At 51.6% G+C, this 20,195-nt stretch overlaps 6 protein-coding genes across 6 annotated transcripts; 4 read left to right on the top strand and 2 right to left on the bottom strand.

Annotated features, from left to right (window-relative positions):
- Positions 1-585: 585 nt before the first annotated feature.
- On the top strand, positions 586-2,075 carry DSM5745_08852 (ketoreductase domain-containing protein; the record flags this gene model as incomplete). Its single annotated transcript, XM_026750868.1, has 3 exons — positions 586-627; positions 1,204-1,612; positions 1,699-2,075. The coding sequence occupies 3 exons, from the start codon at positions 586-588 to the stop codon at positions 2,073-2,075; spliced, it is 828 nt and encodes a 275-aa protein (XP_026600881.1).
- Positions 2,076-2,104: 29 nt separating this feature from the next.
- On the top strand, positions 2,105-2,338 carry DSM5745_08851 (uncharacterized protein; the record flags this gene model as incomplete). Its single annotated transcript, XM_026750867.1, has 2 exons — positions 2,105-2,284; positions 2,333-2,338. 2 exons carry the CDS (start codon positions 2,105-2,107, stop codon positions 2,336-2,338), a joined length of 186 nt encoding a protein of 61 aa, XP_026600880.1.
- Positions 2,339-2,625: 287 nt separating this feature from the next.
- Positions 2,626-3,192, top strand: DSM5745_08850 (uncharacterized protein; the record flags this gene model as incomplete). The annotated part of the gene is made up of 1 exon (XM_026750866.1): positions 2,626-3,192. The coding sequence occupies one exon, from the start codon at positions 2,626-2,628 to the stop codon at positions 3,190-3,192; it is 567 nt and encodes a 188-aa protein (XP_026600879.1).
- A 1,657-nt stretch (positions 3,193-4,849) lies between these two features.
- DSM5745_08849 (NACHT and Ankyrin domain protein) lies at positions 4,850-9,636 on the bottom strand (the record flags this gene model as incomplete). The annotated part of the gene is made up of 6 exons (XM_026750865.1): positions 4,850-7,655; positions 7,708-8,256; positions 8,314-8,338; positions 8,397-8,617; positions 8,782-9,368; positions 9,496-9,636. The coding sequence occupies 6 exons, from the start codon at positions 9,634-9,636 to the stop codon at positions 4,850-4,852; spliced, it is 4,329 nt and encodes a 1,442-aa protein (XP_026600878.1).
- A 1,260-nt stretch (positions 9,637-10,896) lies between these two features.
- DSM5745_08848 (uncharacterized protein) lies at positions 10,897-13,666 on the bottom strand (the record flags this gene model as incomplete). The annotated part of the gene is made up of 4 exons (XM_026750864.1): positions 10,897-12,788; positions 12,833-13,364; positions 13,423-13,614; positions 13,664-13,666. The coding sequence occupies 4 exons, from the start codon at positions 13,664-13,666 to the stop codon at positions 10,897-10,899; spliced, it is 2,619 nt and encodes an 872-aa protein (XP_026600877.1).
- Positions 13,667-17,394: 3,728 nt separating this feature from the next.
- Positions 17,395-19,672, top strand: DSM5745_08847 (Zn(II)2Cys6 transcription factor; the record flags this gene model as incomplete). The annotated part of the gene is made up of 3 exons (XM_026750863.1): positions 17,395-17,545; positions 17,623-17,823; positions 17,871-19,672. The coding sequence occupies 3 exons, from the start codon at positions 17,395-17,397 to the stop codon at positions 19,670-19,672; spliced, it is 2,154 nt and encodes a 717-aa protein (XP_026600876.1).
- Between the last annotated feature and the right edge of the window lie 523 nt (positions 19,673-20,195).

Raw genomic sequence — 20,195 nt, 5'->3', positions numbered from 1 at the left:
TGTATGTCCAATGCTTCGTTCGGATTGGATGGATGCCCTGTCTTGCTTAGTTACTTTGGGTGTCATGATCGTTTTGGATAAAGAATCTATTGCATCGAATCAAGCCAGAAGATGAATCTGCTCTCCCTTTTGTACTCTAATAACACTGCTGAACGCCATACTGTCAGCCACCCTCCCTACTCCGTACACTCGCTGACTTGACCACCGCCTCAAAGCACTGCTCAACTGGACTGAACCAACCCCGATTTCCTTCCTGTATCGTTGCTCAGATCGAACCGCTGTTGCCGATCAGATGTCTAGTGATAATGGCAACTTGCACGAGCAGTCTGCCATGCGGGGTGACCCTGGTACTGGTACTGGAACTACTGGTACTGGTGCTCCACGCATGCACTGCATATGTCGTAAGCTTACCAGTAAGAGTAAGCGTATACGGACACAGTTCCAGTCCGATTCTGTATGCATTGCTATGTAATTGTAAGCTATCTAAGGCCGCCGTTGCCAAGGCCGAGCGTCAACGTCGTGTACCGGGGCTTGCAGAATTCCCTGCATTCAGGTGCAGGTGCAGATGCATATCCATTCGACAACATGAACATGATGCTGCTGCTGCACATCGGCCTTGACCGTTGGGTAAGTATAAGCTTACGGTGACATGGCGGTTATGGGCGGAAGTGTGTACCGTACCCAAGTAGGAATCATAGATCATTCCATCCAGAACGGCTTCCCAGGCCTGGCTTGTGCTGCAGAAGTCACACGGCAGGATGCCGCAATTACTTCCAGCCCTAAGACTAGTGGAGTAATATGATGGTCTTAACTTCAAAATCGCAGTGTTTTAGGACGAGGGTAGGGTCATGCCGTATCGGGTATCTGATCTTACACTCCGTGCAACTGGAAAGGGAAAACGAACACCCTCCTTGGGTACAGAGGGTACAGAGGCCTAACTCGCCATCTAGGAAGAATGAGATAATGGGAGAATATTCTAGACGACAACATAGCCTAAAGCTGACTGAACTTCTCCATCCTATCACAGCATCGCGTGATTGCGTTCGATATCCCGGGGATGTTCTGGAAGGAAAACATGTCGAAGTGGTGGCCCTTAACGTTCACTGTCTCCGTAACTAGATCGAAATCGTAGCCGTCCCACCCGAGCTTCCGATCATGGTGGTAGACGTCAATTAGATGCACTCGCTTGCTGCGCGTGGTTAGACAGCTGTCAGCGCGCAGCAGCGAGAGTTGCGGTCGTTAGGTAGGGTTTCAGAGCCGCAACTATCAGAGGATCGAAAAGTGGCCAAGACAGTCTGGGGTCATCACCCTGCCCATGGTGGCGTGGCCAATGCAGCCCTAGTCCTCGAACCGGCCGTATTCGCCAACCTCTCCGCTGCCAGCATCGCGAAGCAAATGATGCCCAAGATCCACAGCACCATAGATCTCGATGAGGCTTTCAAGAAAGACCCACTGGATTTCTTCATATGTTTTGGCTCTTTGGGAACCACTTTCGGGAAGCCCGGGCATGCAATCTATCACGCCGGAAACGCCTTCATGCTGAGTCTTGTGGCAAACTGCAAGCGGCGAGGTCTGACAGGATCGATTTTGGACTTCAGGATGCTGGTCGACGGTGGGTGTGTGGCTAAGGTAGATCGCTCAGCTGGCTCGCATGTTGAAGAATGGCTCTGCAATTAAGACTGATTGCGCTTTCCGAAGCGGATTTCCACCATGTTATTCTCCAGGGTATTGCCACTGGCGACCGGACTCTCCTAGCCACGAGGCCATTATGGGTGTTGATGTGTACCAAGAAAAGGACAGACCTCGAGGCCAACGTGGTGGGAACTGCAGCTCTTTCACGTATGGTGCGTCGCGTTTCCGAAGCCCAGCAGGGTGGTGATGCACCCTCAGCTGGAAGTCAGCAGTCAAGACTAGACAATGCGATGACGGTCGATGAAGCAATTTCTCCTGTCACCGAGCTACTGTCACAGAAGGTTAACTTGATGATCCGTGTTTCGCTAGACGCCATCCATCCCGATGAGCCCTTGTCACGGCGAGGGATTGACTCGATCAACGCCATCGAAATCCGCGAGTGACTTTGGAGAGGCTTCGAGTTTTGATTTCCATGGTGGAGATCCTTCGACGAGATCCTTCGGCTGCCATTATCAAGACTATCGCCGAGCAGCACCTTGCCAAACGACTTGCCCCTAGCAGACAACTTGACGAGGAGGCGCCGGGTGAAGTGGAAGATCAGCCAGCAAAGACACAAGTTAACGGCAAGTCGGTCGAAGTGGTGCACGAAGTGGTATGTGCTGATCAGGACCAGTCGAGCACAAACAAGGATTTCAGACAGCCCTAAATCATCCTCGACTTCCTCCGAGCTGGCACCTGCGTCATCAGGAACCCCGAGCCGCCAGTTGGACTTCATTAAATCAGAGCTTGTCTCTAGCCCAAGCGGGACTCTCCTACATATCCTCGTTTTCTGAGAGCCGGATAGCGCTCAACGGTACGACAAGGTTCAGGATCGACGGACCCTTAAATGTGGAGAGGTTTAGCCCATCTTTTGAGAGGACCTTAAATCGCCACGATGCGTTGCGAACATGTTTCTTTGCAACACATGACATTTCTGAGGTCCGGCAGCACGTCATGAGCAGCGAGGTCTTTCAACTTACTGTGCTGCAAACTTCAGCTGGAACAGCGGACGTTGACGCACAGAAAGCCTTTGACAGAATCAAACAATATGAGTATCCTCTCGAAGCAGGCGACACTCTCCAGGCCACGCTAGTCCGGCATGACAAGCAGCGTCATACTCTGATCTTGGGATTCCACAACGTCGTCATGGATGTCGTGAGCATCGCACTCGCTCTAGGTAACATAGCCCGCGAGTATCAGTCCCAGCCGCCGTCTCAGCTCCCCACTCCTACCTTATACCCTGACTATACCTGCCAGGGAATGAACGACATCCGAGACGGACATCTGAATTCCAGTATTGATTATTGGGTCAAGCATTTTGATCTGGTTCCAGAAGTGCTTCCATTGCTGCCGGTTACCAAAGTCCGAGCTAGACAGAGCCATCGAGCACACGACCACCACTACATTAGCAGAGAGTTGAGAAGCGAGCTCGTCCGGAGCATTGCTCGGGTCGGTCAGGTCCATGGTGTCTCTTCCATGTATTTGTACATCACCACTTTGCAAGTCTTTGCCGCCTGTTGAACATCAATGACATGGTCATTGGCGTTGTGGTCACCGGGCTTGTATCAATTCGGCCAGCTTGTTGGTTTCGGCGCGCGCTGAGCTCTCGTTTCGTTGTTTTCAACCAGAGCTTGATTCGGAATCGGATCCAGGAGCAATTTTCGAATTCCTCAAAAAGACATCATATTGTGTTTCAATGTGCGTGGCCATTGGAGCTTTCTAGAGCCGACGGTTCCTCGATACTGAGGTACTAGGTCGACACCGGCCCGTAGATATGACATCCCATTCCCCTCGTCTCTCCGCTTTCCTGGATGCCCATGGCGAAGGTTAAGGCACGCTTGGGGGCTTTTGGCTGTAACTAATGTTAGAGACATAGGCCACTCATCCCCGGGAATAAGCACATACGACCACAGGGTGTGGAGAACAGGGCTTCCCGTCCGCTCAGCCGTACTTAAACCACACGCCGGCTGGTTAGTAGTATGGTGGGTGACCACATGCGAATCCCAGCTGTTGTATGTTTTTGCTCTTCACTTTTTTGTTCTTGATCATCATCCTGGAGAGGTGGATGCGAGAGGATTGATACGCTATGACCATTGAAGACGATGTTGGTAGCCCAGTCCCGAAGAGCGTCTGCATCACTTGCGATACGCATGATTGTTGCGGAATCTGAACAGATAGGTCGGGATTTATAGTGATGCTGGTGCTAGGTACCTTGTCTGTCCAGCTCACCGCGGGGAAGGATCCGTTGCGGGGACGTGTACAAGAACGACGACGACGACGACGAAGAGGATATTAAAGATCAGGGAGGGCCCTGACGATATTCTTCGCTATGATGTGAGGATGAGCATCGCACGGGACGTGGCAGGGTGACGGGCTGACGGTGATGACACTCGTGGGCTGTGGACTGGACGGGTCCTCGCCACTCTGCCTCGGGTCCGGACACTATGGTACAGTCCTAAGTGTTAGCAATCTGGTCAGAAACAGAGGCGGATACTCATACCAATTATCAGATTGAAGTGAGCCGAGGGCCAGAAGGGTTTGGGGAGTACGAGAAGTAATATTTGAAGAGGAAGGTGAGACAGCGAAGGGAGAGTGGGCTGCCCAGGAGAGATAAGGAAAAAGCAACGCAAACCCCAAGTGTTTAAAGCAGCAAGAGACAAACAAGCGAGCGGATGAAGACAATAGATACAGCTAGCTCCCGAGGTCCGTCAAACTCCCGGTCGATAACCATGATACAAATTCCGATGTACATACTCGCTGGTTTGATCTTTGCCATCTCTTACTTCGACTATACTACGCTGATATACGGTATATCTGACCGTGAGATCCATCAACCCTCGATCGCAACCTGGTGAAGGCGTATGAACAAATAGTCTGATTTTCTCGACTTAAACACTTCATGAAAAAAATATCCATCGTGAGATTGCCTTCATTATATAGGGTATCATGCCATGCCATGTCAGAACATTGCTATATACAAACACAGCTTACCAAGTCCCCTTCCATAACCGACCTAAACGCCAATGAAGACCAAGACGAAAAGGAAAGGGAAAAATACCACCCATGCCTTACAATGCCATGCTCGCTCAAATGCACGACTGTCCAACAAAACTTAACGGGGTCGACCGTTTCATCATACTTCCTCTTGGATGTATATATAGGTTCTGCAAGTGATCACTCAAACAATCACATACGGCGTTTCATTCCGAACAAGCGAAATGGACGAACGCTTCTCGTTCAACTTTTGAGCCTCTTCGTCCCCATCGCCAGAACCAGACCGAGACCCAGAGCCGGATCCTGAGTTTGACCCCGACCTGGGGACAGAAACTGGATTCTCCAGTTCAACCCGGACTCTCGCTCCTGAGCCCCTACTTCTCTTGCGGGATTTCGCCTCATCCTTGCGGGATCTCGTTTCGCCCTTGTAAGTTCTCGGATCGTCCTTGCGGGTTCTATTTTCGTCCCTGCTAACTTTTCTCAGATGCGATAGACTAGAAGTCGAGTCTGAGTATGTTGCAGGCGACAGTACGCCTCCAATTGAATTCGATCTAAAGTGCGCAGGGCTGCCACTGAGGACAGACGGGGAGCGGATGCTGCTGCTCATGCTTCCACTTCTTGATCCTGATTTCCGGGGCGCGAATACCGGGTTGGTTGTGTTGTCTGATGGCAGCGGCTCTTGCGGACGTTCAACCGCCTCGATTGCCGCGTCAACCCCCTTACCATTCCCAACAGTTGCCGCAGCACCTTCGCGTTCTGTCACGGGTTCGACCTCCCCATTCAACTCATCCTCGTCGATAAGTGTCTCCACACTGTCCTTTCTCTTTAGCTCATTAACAGCCGGCTTCAACTTCCCATCACTCTCAAACCATTGCCGCGCGAACGGGTTCTTCAACGCAATATCAAACGCCGTATGCCCGACGCCTTGTCCATCATGCCCATCGTCTGCCTTCGCACTATCCGGTGCCTCAAGAGACATATCGGCACCTGCATCATACAGTATCCGGAAGATCGCTTCGCGCCCTCGTTCGGCAGCAAGATGTAGCGGCGTCTTTCCATCTGCCGTGGGCGCGTTCATGTCGGCGCCGGATTGGAGAAGTAATTGCACTAGGTCGGGTCGCGTAACGATCGCGGTGACGGCAAGGTGGAGGGGTGTCTCGCCGTTGTTTGTGGGGGCTTGCAAGCGGGCGTTTATGTCTGCACCCCGGCTTACAAGGAGCTGGATGTATTCTGCTATTTGGGGGAACTCGTGGTCTGGTGAGCCAGTGCCAACGTAGACTGCTTGGTGAAGGGGCGTCCAGCCTTCGTTTGAGACGGTATTTACGTTGTTCCCGTAGTTGAGGGCAAGTCTGAGAATATCGAAGCCCTCTTTCAGAACAGGGAGAGTGATGTGTAACAAGGAGTCCCCCTTCGCGGTTAGAGCTGTTGGCTTTGCGCCGCGACTAATAAGGAATAGGAACATTGTTTTGTTCGAACCGACTGCGGCACAATGTAGCGGAGTCAGGCCCTTTGCGGTGAGGGCCTCAATATTGGCACCCTGGTCCAAGAGCTTAGACGCGATTGAGGGACTTGTTGCTTTGCGCGCTTGCTCGTGGATGAGCGATTCCCCTTCTTTGTTCCACGCGTTGATATCCGCGCCTCCAATAATGAGGAGGTCAAAAGCTATCCAGTGTTCTTCGTATGCGGCTATCTGGAGCGCCGTGAGGCCCGATAGAGAGCGTGCTTCGATGTTGGCACGGCGCTGGAGGAGAACGGAGATCGCTTCGCAGTTGTCGCTTTTGACAGCCAGCTGGAGTGGGGTGAAGCCGTCTTCGTTAGTCATGTCGATGGAAGCGCCTTTGTCGAGCAGATACAGAATGATCCGCGGCCGTCTCCATTCTATAGCAAGGTGCAGTGCGGTGTCGCCAGTGCGAATATTGCGTGTGTCCACGTCCACTTTGTTCTTTATAAGCAGAGGAACAGTAGCTTCGTCTGCTTCTGTCTTCACAGCTAGTTGAAGACTTGTCGCTCCCTCGAGGTTCGCTACCTGAGCATTGACAGGGTGGTGGAGAAGTATCTTCATGACTTTTCGTTGGCCGTATTGCGTCGCTAGGTGTAATGCCGTGCTCCCATCACGAGCCATTGCGTTGCCGTCGGCGCCATTCTCAAGTAGGAACTCTACCATTTCCGAATGTCCCCTGCTAGCCGCGCAATGCAAGGGGGTGAGCCTGTAAGAATTGTCACCTGCGTCGATTCTAGCACCTTGTGTAATAAGACGCCTGCATCTGCTCACGATGCCAAAGTAAGCAAGGACGTGGAGGGCCGTCCAGTCTTGCGGGTACTTCCCCAAGCCAAGTTCAGAGGGAATTTTCGGTTCGTTGGTCAGGACCTGCAAGGGTGGGCGTCTCCACAGCAGTTTATTCAAGAAGGTCTTGATGAGCACTTGGATAGTCTGCTCATCTTCGTGTACCTCGCGTGCATGGAAGCCCCAGTACCTCGTAGCGTAGCTGAGAAATCCGCGACTAGAACTACGCGGCGGGTTCCCGCCATTATAGTAGCAGTCATCAACGACTTCATCCGGCGTGATGGCAGTCAGGCAAGCTTCAGCAATGTCCTTCTGAGCCGAAGGGAAGAAGACTCGCGATGGAGTACCGGTCAGATACTCTTTGGCTGTCCTGTGAACAAAACGGACTGTTCCAGATACAGCATCGACGGTGAGAATCCCAGCAGTCTGGGTCTGAAGCGAATGCTCGAAGCTCATCGACTTGTCGTTAGTCGGGCTGCCGGAGCTGTTGGTAGCGGACTTCAACTCGCCTACGGTGAGAGGACGATGCGCGTATAGAGTCCAATAGACGTAGGAAGCAGCCCTGGGGCTTTCACTAACGACTTGCTTCATCGCCTCTCCGTATGCTTCGCTCAAGCTTTGCGGAAGGTGTATTAGGGCTCGTTCAAAGAGGCTTTTGTGAGTATAGCGAGCTAAGAGGTCGAGATGTATTTTCGCAAGTAGAAAGCTAGTCATGTAAGCAGTGTACAATTATCTGAAGCAGGAAGACAAGGACTTACACTCCGTGGCTCTTCTCTGCAACCATGTTAACAACGTCTTGGTACATTTGCGGAGTAGACTTCCGCTTGAGTAGGTCACCGAGGCTCGAATCGCTCTCGATCCTCGAGATAGCGTAAAGCTGTAGATCCGTATTTGGGGCTAGTACTGTCAAGCGAGAAGCACTCGAGACGTGATTCACCTCCCGTAGGGTGACGAGATGTTGTACCTGGTCTGGTAGCTTCTGGAGTCGGCCGAGAAGACGTTCTTTGTCAGAAAGCATATCCAATCCATCGATGACGAAGAAGACTTTCGAGAACCGATCTACCTCGGCGCGTATGGCGTTCTGGTAAACTTTCGGCGAAGCCTTCCCATTCATTATGGACTCGGAGTGGTATAGGGAGGATGAGGCGTACGAAAGACTTCGTTTGCGGTAGACAAGTTGAGCGAGAATATTCTGGAGTATATCAAGCGTCGACAGTTCTCTCTGCCTCTCGTCCTGACAGAAAATGAATACTGTTGCGACATCAGGCGACGTAAATGTTCTTTGCAGAGAATCTATAATGGCCGCTCTGATCCAAGGTTAGTTCTTATTGCCTCAGAGCTCCAGGTCAAATATCATCACTCACGATAAAAAGGTCTTTCCCGCACCAGCTGTTGTAGCCATTCCGTTAGCCTTGATTGAGACGCCATAGGCGATATGGTAACTCACGCGGGCCAACGCAGTATAACGTCTTAGTACCGCCCAGCAGCCACCGTTTATACTGCTCGTCATCGAAGATCCACTGCCCCGTCCCCTTCAATCGCCGGTTGTATAGGTCCGCAAGCATAATAAAGTTCTCGGTCGTAAGCTGACTCGTAATTCCAAGGATGCGATCCTCGAACTGAAGGTTGACTTTCGGACCTTTGCGTAAAACGTCAGAAGGCGTACAACTGGAGCAAGAGAGCACGGTTGAGCACACCTGATTCCACCTCTCGCCACGACGTAAGGCTCGACCGTATCTTCATATCTAGGAACGACCGCTCACTGCAAAAGACCATTGTCAGCGCACACCCAATCAACCCTAAGCTCCACAGCCGAACTGTTGCGAACAAACCTTGAATCCGGCTGCATGGAAAGCAACAACATAACCTTGTACTGCTCGAGTCTCTCCAAAAATGTCCGCTCTAACAAATGCTTTCTATAGTACGTCACCCCCACCCCACCAGGCTGAAAGTAGAGCTCCATAGATTTCATTGTCGACGCGAAACATTCGAGGATCTCGGCGAGGGCGGCGAGCCGGTGCGGCTGGACGAGCCATTTATTGTCCTTGTTGTCGGTGTCGCCCATCTGGTCTTTCAGTCGGTATAGGGCGTCTAGCATGTCGACGAGGAGCATTATCGCGCGCTGCGAAGACTCTTGGAGATCGCGACCGCCGTTTAGACAGCGTACCACGACACGTGCGGACCCGGCTGCTTGCGCGAGCTGGCCCCGCAGGCCTTGGACGTCCGTCATGCTCTCTCTCTGCGCAGGATGTGATTCTCGCTGGTACTTGTATCGATCATGAATCGGACTGAGCAAGAGAGGAGGCCGCGGCGGTAGGGGGTGACGGGGATGGAGAAAGGTGGAGGTGGACGCTGTCAGTTTAGGAGAGAAAGAAAGGGCAGGAGGTGATCCCCCGGAATGACCCAGACGCAAAACGGGCTAAGATATTAAACTAGGTAGATACTCCGTAATGATGGGTCTATGGTACGTTTGACGCCTCGACCGCAGCCCGAGCCAACCGACGCAAATAAGCAGATGGGGATCCTAATGTTCATTGACTACTAACCTTAAACAAGTGGAGGAGGATCGGAAGGATCACGCAGGCAGGTCTACCCCTCATTACCAGCGCCGCATCAGTTTTCCGCTCTTCCACGTATTTCTTTGTTAAAATCTCAACGCGCTTGAGTTTCCCAATCAGCACGATCATTTTGCCTTTGAGGCGCTCTACAAGATTTACGAAGACATTGCAGAGAGTGACAGAAAACCGCGTGGCGGCGTGGAGATCCTTGGTTGCAAAGGCAACGCCTCGCACGCCCGTTCCTATTTCCCAGGTATAGCCACCAAAACCAACACCATAACCACAAAGTAAGCTAATTGGCCTTTTCTGCGTGATAGTGAACAGCGCCGCAGAGACAGCGAACGAGTGCTGTCCAGAGATCAAGAGTTGGCGTGATCAGCATCTGCGGCAACTTGTCAGACCAGTCTCGTTGTGTCATTAAGCGCCAGCCAAGTCCACTTAATCTCAAAACACCCAATGGCTGAAACGAACGATCCCTGTCCTCGGCGTCTTGGTATAGTGTGAGGCACAAGGACACATCAACCTCCAGACATTTCTTTGTTCTCAATGCTCGCTTAATCCTTAAGAGGGAAATGCGCCTTGCGTTGCGTGTGAGCTGGAGGTGTCCACTGGCCAGTAACGGTCATTGGTTTCCAAGGGACTGGTTACACCGCACCTTTTATCGCTGATTTGGAGGCTTTGGATGCTTTGCGTTTCCTGGTTCCGAGCGCCGACGGGGACGTGGGTTGATTCGAGGGTACCCTGTTGCGAAGAATCCGCAAATTCTCAACACTCACAGACGAGCCACCAGCCTTTGTGATGGCTCTGATGCGGACGTATCTAGAGACACATGAACATTAATATCATTCGAGACGAATCAAATATTGGTTGAGAAAACTTGTCGCCGCTGGCCTCACTTAGATTGTCATAAGCTATCTTACAATTGGAAACGAAAAGCTGGATTAGAAAATTGAAAAAGCCGAAGGACTCTGTGCTCAGTAATGATTGTTCTTATACAAGTTCCTCACTAGCAATGTATCTACATACACATATCCCTTCAAGTACAGCCCAGTTAGACGACGAGTTCCAGCTCAAGTCCACAGGGATCATTAGCGGCAAACCAGGCGCGAGCCATTTGTTTGCAATGCATCAGGTCTAGCTATCTCTTGCCTGGCAGATGATGGAAGCCAGAGAAAAAGGGAGAAGCACCACATAAGAGAAGTCATCACGTCGTAAGATGTAAAGTTCAAACAGGTATTCGGCAACTGGGTAGCATAAGCACGTCAAAATAAAGTAGATAAAGGCGGCCAAAAGGGGTGACAAGAAGCGAATACAAGCAACAAGAATGAAGGGTATCAATGCTAGTAAGTGGGGATCAAAGAGGGAAAGAAAGCAAAATCGTAAGAAAAACTAAAATGGCTGGCCATTGAGGTTGACAGAATCGCCGCCTTCCCGGCCTCGTCGGAGAGCTTTTGCAAGCATTAACTCCCGCATCCAGTCGATGCGCTCCTGCTGCGTCTCGACGGAGAAGTGGTGTGACTTGGGTCCGCCTGGCATCAAAGTCTTGCGTTCCGTAGTGGATGCAGGAATGAGCGAAAATGCGAACGCCGCCGGTGCCTGGCTGTCATTGACCCGCTTCAACACAGTCTTCTTGAAAGCGGCTGTCAATTTTGAAGTTGATCGCAGAGAAGAGCATGCCACGGCATAGTCATCGACATCGATACGCTCCAAGGCTTTCGAGTCCCGGAGAGCAGCTTGCTCGTCGGGATACATGCAGAGATGAGTACCTCGGAGGGTGAAGTGGTTTTCTTCCCACTCATGGCGAATGAGCTTGGTCGTCTTTCGCTTCTTCATCCAACCGTTATGAATAATATCGTTGGCGTGCGCAGAGTTAGGGCTGAAGGGATTGTTCCTGCAGTGTGGTGCTCGCGGGGTGTTCTCGAGGTCTTCAAGAGTGTCAATCGGGGGCAACGGCGAGCGTTCCACAACGGGAACCATTGGACGGAAGCTTGGCCCATTGACGGCAGAATGAAGTCGACGATGGTTTTCGTTCCTCGAGGCCGGGCGGGCGTCGTCAGCCTGATTTCCAAACCTCATATCCGGCGGCACAGATTGGGAGAAGCCTCGCTCGATTGGGCCAAGGCGGATCGCTGTCAAAGGGGCGTCACCACTGGACAAAGGTGTGCGCTGTCCATAGTGAGGATCATGGCGGTAGAAGTCTGAAGGCGACAACAGACCGCTGTAAGGATTGGGTGACTTGACTCTGCTGACAGCGGGAAACTGCCTTGACTTGCGGTAGACAGACGGAGTAATGGTACGCTGTGCGGAGTAGTTGGGAGAGAACGTCGTTTCGCTTGGGACCTGAAGGCTGGGTATCCGCAACTTTGGAAGGTGACGGAGATTTTCCGCCAGAGTTGGGGTACCTTTTTGAGATGATGTAGGTGAATTTTCCAAAGATGCATCATGGTCTGCAGGGGGCGTGGCAGGGTCTGTGACTGGCTGAAGAGTACTGAGTCGTTGAAAGCTCAAGAAGTTTCGTACATTCTCCTGCGGATCCCGAGATTGCACGTCATTCAGCCTTTCCTGCGAAAGATGAATATCGGCTTTGATGTTCATTCCCATAATATCCGACGAAGCCACAAGAGAAGGAGTCACCTCGGACTTGGGTGTCTTCGCATCTGACTTTGGCGACCTTGTTTCGGGCTTGGGGGGCTTGAAATTTGCGATAGGTGGCTTCACTTCCAACTTGGGCCTGGCTTCTGGTACTTGTGGTCTCGGTTCCGGCTTGAGCTTTGGCTCTTGCACTTGTGGTCTTGACTCCATTTTCGGCTTTGGTTCCGGCCCGTATGATTTGCATTCCAACTTGGGCGTCTTGGTCGCGGGAGGGGCGTTAGCAGCGCTTCCCGGATCACCTGCAACAAGAACAGAGCCTGCAAGGCCTTCCACTTGAAGATCCTTCAGCAGACGAGCAATCTTAGTCTGCTGTCTTAGCCACTTGCGACAGTTTTCTCCTTTGGAGCACACATGTAGCTTGGGGAGCAACTGCTCAATAGCAACAATGGAAACCGAATCCTGAGGAACAATCTCTGTACCATGCCGGCCGCGTTTTTGACGACTGTGTTGCCGGTGCTGCTGCTGACTCGAGGATCGGGAATCGGACCGAGACCGCGGAGCATCACACTCGACTATGGGGCTAGTGCAATCGGCACCCACCTCAGCGGCGGTGGTTTGAGGGGTCCGCGTCTCTTGTCGCCGTGTCGGTAAGTAGGGTCTGGGGTAGACATTCCTGAGCTGCAGCAAGACTGAGGGGTGTCCGAATAACAAGTTCTGCGAAGATGTCGAATACAGGCCATCAGCTGATGGCGCTTGCCGAACGAGGAGATTTCAAGCTCTTTGAGATCGTCAATCTGGAGTTCAAGTAAGATAGGTCCTGTAATATCGTTGATGAAGAACTTTTCGATGATGGAGTCCTCAAATCCCAGCGACTGCAACCAAGTGACAACCTCGTTTGGTGACCAATTTGGAACGCCGATTCTGGATGTAGGACGGGCCGGGGCAGGTGGAGGCGGCGGGGGTGTTTGCGCTGTGACGTCGACGACAGGAGTGTCCTTCCGCTCCGGCTCGATCCTATTTGGTCCCGTCTTGAAACCGGTGTAAAAATGTGTGGCTACAGCGCTGTCGGGAGCCTTCTCGTCCGTCCAGTCGGGTGTAAGTTGAGGTCTAGAAAGGGAGTCCTCGGAGGTTCGAAAGAGGTGCGGACCCTGAGGACCCTTGATAGGGCTATCATCGAGGTGGAAGTGGAATGAAGTCAGGCCGGTAGAATCGGGAGTTTTGATCTCGTCCAGGGTTGACAGCGTTGTGACACTCTCCGCCACGAGCTGCAGGAATCTCAAGTTAGGCCCAGGTCACCACGAGGGTCAGCGGAATGTTACGAACCGAGTCCGCACTCCTATAAGGCTCGCTATCGGATGTTGCATTCCTTGAGTCCGTATCATAGTCTGAATCAATGATCTCGGTGGTTTCCGACATGGCTGATCTAGAGTCGGAACGCGATAATGATTTGGTTTCAAGAAAGAGCTGCTGTTGAGCCTTGATGTATTCGAACGATGGCTGAAAATCATGAGAAGTCTATTATGGTTAGCCAAGTTAGGCCTCTCAACAAGTACGCATATCGTACCATAGTGAAGGCGGATGGAGCCAAAAGCCCCTAGACGCAGGAAGTAGGCAATGCGTAGTATGGGTTTACAAGAGACTTCTATAAAACGAGGTCGTGATGACTTTTTGAGTGAAAAGGCGGTAGAAGATAGGAGCGTCTAGATGGTAAGAGGCGGGCAATTTGTTGGGTAGGAAAGTGAGGGGGCACAAGCAGATCGTGGGATCACACAGCGTTAAGTATATCCCAGTCGGTAAAGGACGTTTTGGCCCTAGGGAAGAAAAAGGAATATGCCATGGCCTAAAGCGCCGGCCTCATTTCCCCATCATGTCAAAACGCCAGGATTTGGCCAGCGAGAAGCGTCCTCGATGGATGTGATGAAGTGAACCTGGAGATGCATGCGGGAGGGGTCAACGGCGAATAGTTCTTCAGCTTCAAGTGCTCGCACTGCGCAGCAACCTGATCAGCCTTGATTGGCTTCACTCCTGCATGACAGGATTCCCCAGCGGCTAGAGAACACCAATTGCGTACTCTCGTTGGCTGGGGGACGGTAGCTGCAGAACCTTGAAAATTTCCCGTGGCAGATGGGACACAAAGGAGGGGAAGCGTGGTGTGTGAGAGGCTGGCGGGGAGGCGCTACTGCTGTGATCACGCCTGGTGGACGTCCTCCGTCCGCCACTCGTTGGTCAGTGATGAGGCGCTAAGGCAGCTTGTCCCATTCGATCACCATCGTCACCTTCGAATGTCAGTTAAATTTAGCCCGACATGACTCAATTACCTGCAATTAGCATCCTTTCCAAAGGTTAAAACATCCTGAAATAGCAACAGTTCACCGACTCGGCGACTCCGACACTTGGCGAGTCCTTGTAACTGTATGTACAGAGTGTGGTGTTGATTGCTCTACAATGCATGTTGAGTGTGACAAGGGCTTTTCGGTATGTATGCTCTGCGCCACTTGTCACTCTTGTCACTCTTGGAGACTGTCAGTGCGAACCTCAAATACCAATGGATTTCCCGCCCCTTCTGATCCTTCCCCAACGCCTGAGACCGCTCTTCGAGTCTTTACCAGTCAGATTGATGTGAGGCGGTTGAGTACCGTTGCCCCGGTGCCTAGTCGGTTGTCTGATTTATTCTCCCAGTGCAACCGTTACGAGCTCTAAACTTTATTGAAGACTGGCTCGGTCGGATCGCACTTTCTCGACCCTAAGGTAGGCTTCCGATACTACGCAACCACGCCGAGATCATATTCCACGTCGCCGGGCTTGTGAGAGCCGAAAGCCCTTGCTGGCGATGCCGCTGGCCGTTCGCCAAAATCACATCCTTGTTCCTAGCGTTGCACAAAACTCGGGATTATCTAAAGTGCCCCGCCAGCGTTTTCCCCCAACCTGACCACCCTGTCAAGACTTGGTCATGTTGCTTCATGCCGACCACTAGATGCCGACACTATCTGACTCATTCCATCTACTTCTCGGTATTCTCGTATTTGGGATGATCTCGTTTTAATGATGCAGGCTATCATCGCCCATAGTGCCCCTACTTACTCTTCCATCTCTTATTAGATCCCAACACCGCCTCAATCGCACGCTGGAGACGTGGCGTGTAACTGTGACTCGATAGTTTCGGCTTACAGCGTCTCCACCCAGGCAATACAGAACGAGTCCAGGACCGCTGCCGCTTCCATGTCGACAGCATGCTCCGTGTTCATCCCTATGTAGTATTGAGTGCCCACCTGCGAACTGTCAGGCTCGAAGCAGCAAGGCTCTGTGTATTGCCTGCACAAGTCAATAGGCCGGTTACGTAGTATCTGCACCCCGGATCAATTGGCCAAGCCCACGAAGCAGTATTAACTTAGCCTAGTATCCAGAGGCAAGCCCAATGTCTCTTACCTCGCACTCAAAGAAGCATGTATGCCTGCGATCATACGGAAGGAAGTCGGTAGTAACTTCTAGAATTCCCCAGTTCAAAGAAGTCATGGTCGTGCATGCTTACTGTATGTAGACAATGACCCCACTCGGAAGAGGTTTGCCCTAACATTGTCCCAGTCAGCTAAGCTATCATCTCGGATTATAGTACACAACCATTCCAAGCATTTGTGGAAGTGCACATCAGCAACTGTCCATTTGACGCCCCGGTCACGGCGCCAGTACCTACAATACCATGCTCAACGTTGATGATAAATTGGCTTGTTTTTAACTGATCGTTAAGCATATACAGAGCGCAATGACTTTGTCCGTTGAACGGACGAGACCGCCGGAGACTTCAGACGTCGTCTAGGCCGTTGGTTTGGAGTTGAGTATCGATCTCAGTCGGCGGTTACTGATTGGGCTGAAACAAAAGAACCAAGTCAGAGACTTAGCCTTCAACCGATTATGTGAAATGTCTCAGCTCAAGCAGTCTCAGGTATGTCTCATGCAGAAATGTTGCTAATTACGTTCAAGCGCGCGTAATTGATGCAAAGTCGCGCTCTAACGATGTAATTAGTCCATATTATAGAGAAAAGTCTATTAATAGGCTCAGCACGTCAGTACAGTTTCTTAACTAAGACAGCACTAATTAGCCTCTCCATTGACGCCTGGACTAGCAAAATTAAGCTGCATTAGGTTGATGAATGATGGCTAAGAGCGCCAACCTCAAAGAGCTTACTGGAGATCGTCCAGATAAACAATCGTCAGCAAATCAAATCTCGCTTGATCTCAGGATTACGGGTTCGGCACGGGCCACTCTTAACAGCCAATTCCTGGTTGGATACCTTATTCAAGCGCCAGCAGTGGAGCGCTCTCTGCCAATCCGCTGTTCGGTCGAACCGCTGATGGCTGGGGATGCTGCCAATGGAGTCTCGAGGACTGAAGCTTGGCATGCACCTCCCTCTGCTCTTTCACAATTAACCTCCTGGCGAGCGTTTCAGCAGTCGCTGGGAAGGCAGTTAAGCAAGATTGCTCTCATTTCGAAACGCAAATCAACCAATGGGACTGCGTTTTATCTGTGGTGGGCAGCGCCATAATCACCCTCGCGAGTCTATCCATGATCAGTGCACAGCAACAAGTGAATGATCCTCGAGAATTCAAGGCATTCTGAGCAGGCAAGATATCAGTAAAGAGGCGTTAATCAGATTGAAAGACAGAACTATAGAAGATTGGTGTCAGGCCGAGAACATTACCCCAGAAATTAGCGAGGATGCGACCAGACGCCGCAGCAGTGACCTGCTTCGCGGCGCCAACTATGCCGGAACGGGAGCAAAGGCTGACAGGGACCCCAGCACCTCCAGTTCCCAACTTAGCCCGACCCTGATCATCCCCAGGCACAACCGCCGGCCAGGATCCCTAATTATCCAAAATTAGCTCCTTTGTTGTCTGTCATTCGCCGATAGCTTCAGATCTTCCCCCCGCCCGCGCTTCGAGATGCAGTCTTCACGTAGCTCACTAGATCAACCGCCGCATGGTGCAAAAAATAGAAGCATCAGAGCATGGTGCATTACTGCTTCTGGATTTAAAGGTCTTCATCTCCAGAGATATCAAGAGCATCATGTCCACCACGGCTTCGCTCGATTGTCTCTTCGACAGACAGCCTCGACACTCGATCTGGCTGGTGCTTCACTCAACAACAAACACTACAGCTACACGGGCACAAAACACAAAGGGGCTTTGGGTATATGATCATCGCGACGACCGATATATCGCTGTTCACTGTTGGACCTACTTAGACTCGCCATTCAAATCTATTATCTAGTCGCATAGTCGCCCAACCGATACTACACCATGTCAGCTCTTCCAAGGGTTGCCGGACGGGATACGCGCTCGAAGCCCCAACATTCGTTGCGAACAGGGGATCAAACAACCAGGGACCAGACATCGGCTATCAGGGACCCCGCAAATATGGTCACGAAGACATACAAGCGATCGCGAAACGGTCAGTATTTGACGGCATTCGACTCCTTCGCCATACCGCGAGCTCATTGAGCTGGAAACTGACCGTGCCTCCTGCAGGTTGCTATACCTGCCGTCTACGGAGGAAGAAATGCGACGAAACCCACCCAAGTTGCGTCGCGTGCACTAGTCACGGTGTTAGCTGTGAATACCGAAAGCCGAGTTGGTGGATCAGTACCCAGGCGCGGACGCTACAGAAGGACAGGATTAAACAGAAGGTTAGGGAGAATAAAAAGACGCAAAGTGAGGTGGCGCTTCAGGGTACGCATGTCGATATGACGCGCAGACAGGGGCTGACAGTGGGTTAGAATACATGGAACATGCGCTTCCATCGGCGAGACCTCGCGAAGTTCCAGCCAGCAAGCCTCAAACGCCTCCCATGGAGCCAACGGTATGCGCCATATACGATCCCTCTACAACCTACTTACCAACGCCAACAACTGCCGCGCTTATGCCTACATCGTTTGGCTTCGATGCTGGAATTGGAAGCAGCGCCTACATCCCGGATACCGCATTTGTTCCAGATACAACAACCCTGCAAGACCCGAGTGTGTTTTGGTTTGATCCGACGGCAACTCCACTGATTCCTACCCCAACATCGCTTTCAGAGCTATCAACGAGCTCAGCGGCGATGACAACCACAACGACGACGACGACGACAACGGCGATGACGACCCCGGCATTACAGGTTGATGAATGGTACCAAGGTTTCACCCTACCGCGCGCACAAAATGCTCTATCCCTTGGAGCCTTCGAATTTCCAGATCGACCGCTCTCTTTCTATCTGGAAGGGACGATGGCTTCTAACGATCGGGAGCGTTCTCTACTTTACCACTTTGTTGACAACGTTCTTCGACTGGTCTTTCCAATTCTCGACCTGCACAAACAAGGACCGTCGCGGGCCCGCCAGATTCTGCACTCACTTGAAACAAACAAGTCATATTACCACGGATGTCTCAGTGTAGCTGCGATTCACCTCCGAACTGTCAAAAAACAACGCGGTGAGCGTGTCAAAAGGGATATCATGAACCACCGGTATGCGGCGATTTCAGACCTCAACAAAGCCCTGTACGCAGACCACAGCCACGACACGATTCTAGATGCCACCCTAGCACAGATCTTTTTCCACTGCTTCGTGGGATCACCCGAAGTCGACGCCCTTCCGGATATCGAATGGTACGAGCATTTCGAAGCCGTCACACACCTCGTCAACAAGCTAGGTGTCATGGAAGCAACCCCATTCTCGCCGCCTCCCTTCAGTATGTCTCTCAGCTCATGGATTGATATCTTCGGCGCCACAATGCGCGGGAAATCTCCGCAGTTCGCGAATTCGTACCGTAACAAACACATAAACGGCATTTCATCCGGTTTACGTGAATTGATGGGCTGCGAAGACCGAATCATGTACCTGATTTCCGAGATTGCTTGCCTCGACTCCCTCAAGGAAGAAGGGCGCATCAACGATTACACAATCTGCCATCATGTCTCCGCGCTCACAGCCCAGCTCGACCACGCTGAGCAAACAGTCGTCAACCCCACCCCCGAAAATCCAATGTCCGCCACGGGTATCATCGTAGGCGACATACTCACGAAGAACATGACCGCAATTTTCCGCGCTGCAGCCCGTATCTACCTCAACAGTCTCATGCCAGGCTTCCACCCAGAGCAGCAAAACATCACAGACCTGGTCGAGACGGTAACAGGACTTCTGCAGTACATCCCTTCAGGGCCCTTCGGATTCGACCGCTCGCTCGTCTGGCCGTTCTTAATAACCGGGGCATTTTCGACACCGACGAGTAACTTCCGCATAGTCCTGGAGCAGCGAATTGCCGCCCTGGGCGACTGCAGTGATTTCGGCAATCTCGGGCGCATGTACTCTGTGCTGGAAGAGACGTGGAAGCTCTCTGATGAAACTACTGAACCGGTTTACGCCGAACCGACTGCCGATTTGTTGTTTGCCCCTTCCTCATCTTCAACCTTTGGGTTCGACCCGAATGTTGCCATGTCCTCACCTTCCATGCTTGTCGGGACGACGCAGCGAGTCAAGAAACAGCCCTTTCATTGGCGAGATGTCATGAGGGTCCGGGAATGGCACTATCTACTCTTGTAGATTTCTATTCACATAACTGCTAGGTATGCGCCAACTTCCTCTACCTTATACATTGTCTGGATGCTAACTAAGACCAGTAGCTTCAACACAGCATCGGCGTAAGGGTGGCGTTGGTATTGGTTATTCTTTTCGTTTTTCCGACCGGTCATCTCTGTCTTTCAAGGTGGCCTTCTGTTTCTTATTACCCATCAGCAGCTTTAGGCTCGTGATTTGCCAAACAGCGACAAAGCGCTTTTTCTGGCGGCCTATTTGGTACATGGGATGCTGGGCTCTAGTTCTACCCAGTTACTTTGTCCTTGTTTTCTTAGCTTGGGCGGGACTTGTGGATTTGCTCTGCTCCCCTCTTTCTTATTTTCTCTGTCTATATTTCAGATTATATTTCTTTGTGATGAATGGAATCTTGATGTTCATATTAATAGTGATGTCTTGCTTTCCCAGCTTCAAGTACCTGGTTCTTCTCAACCTTGCATTGTTTGATCTCTACTGTTAAACCCAGGGTACAGCTGCACATGGCAATGGACAT

The sequence above is a fragment of the Aspergillus mulundensis genome, assembly GCF_003369625.1.
Source record: "Aspergillus mulundensis strain DSM 5745 chromosome Unknown scaffold_10, whole genome shotgun sequence".
NCBI classification, from domain to species: Eukaryota; Fungi; Ascomycota; class Eurotiomycetes; order Eurotiales; family Aspergillaceae; genus Aspergillus; species Aspergillus mulundensis.
This window is presented reverse-complemented; position numbering and strand designations above follow the sequence as displayed.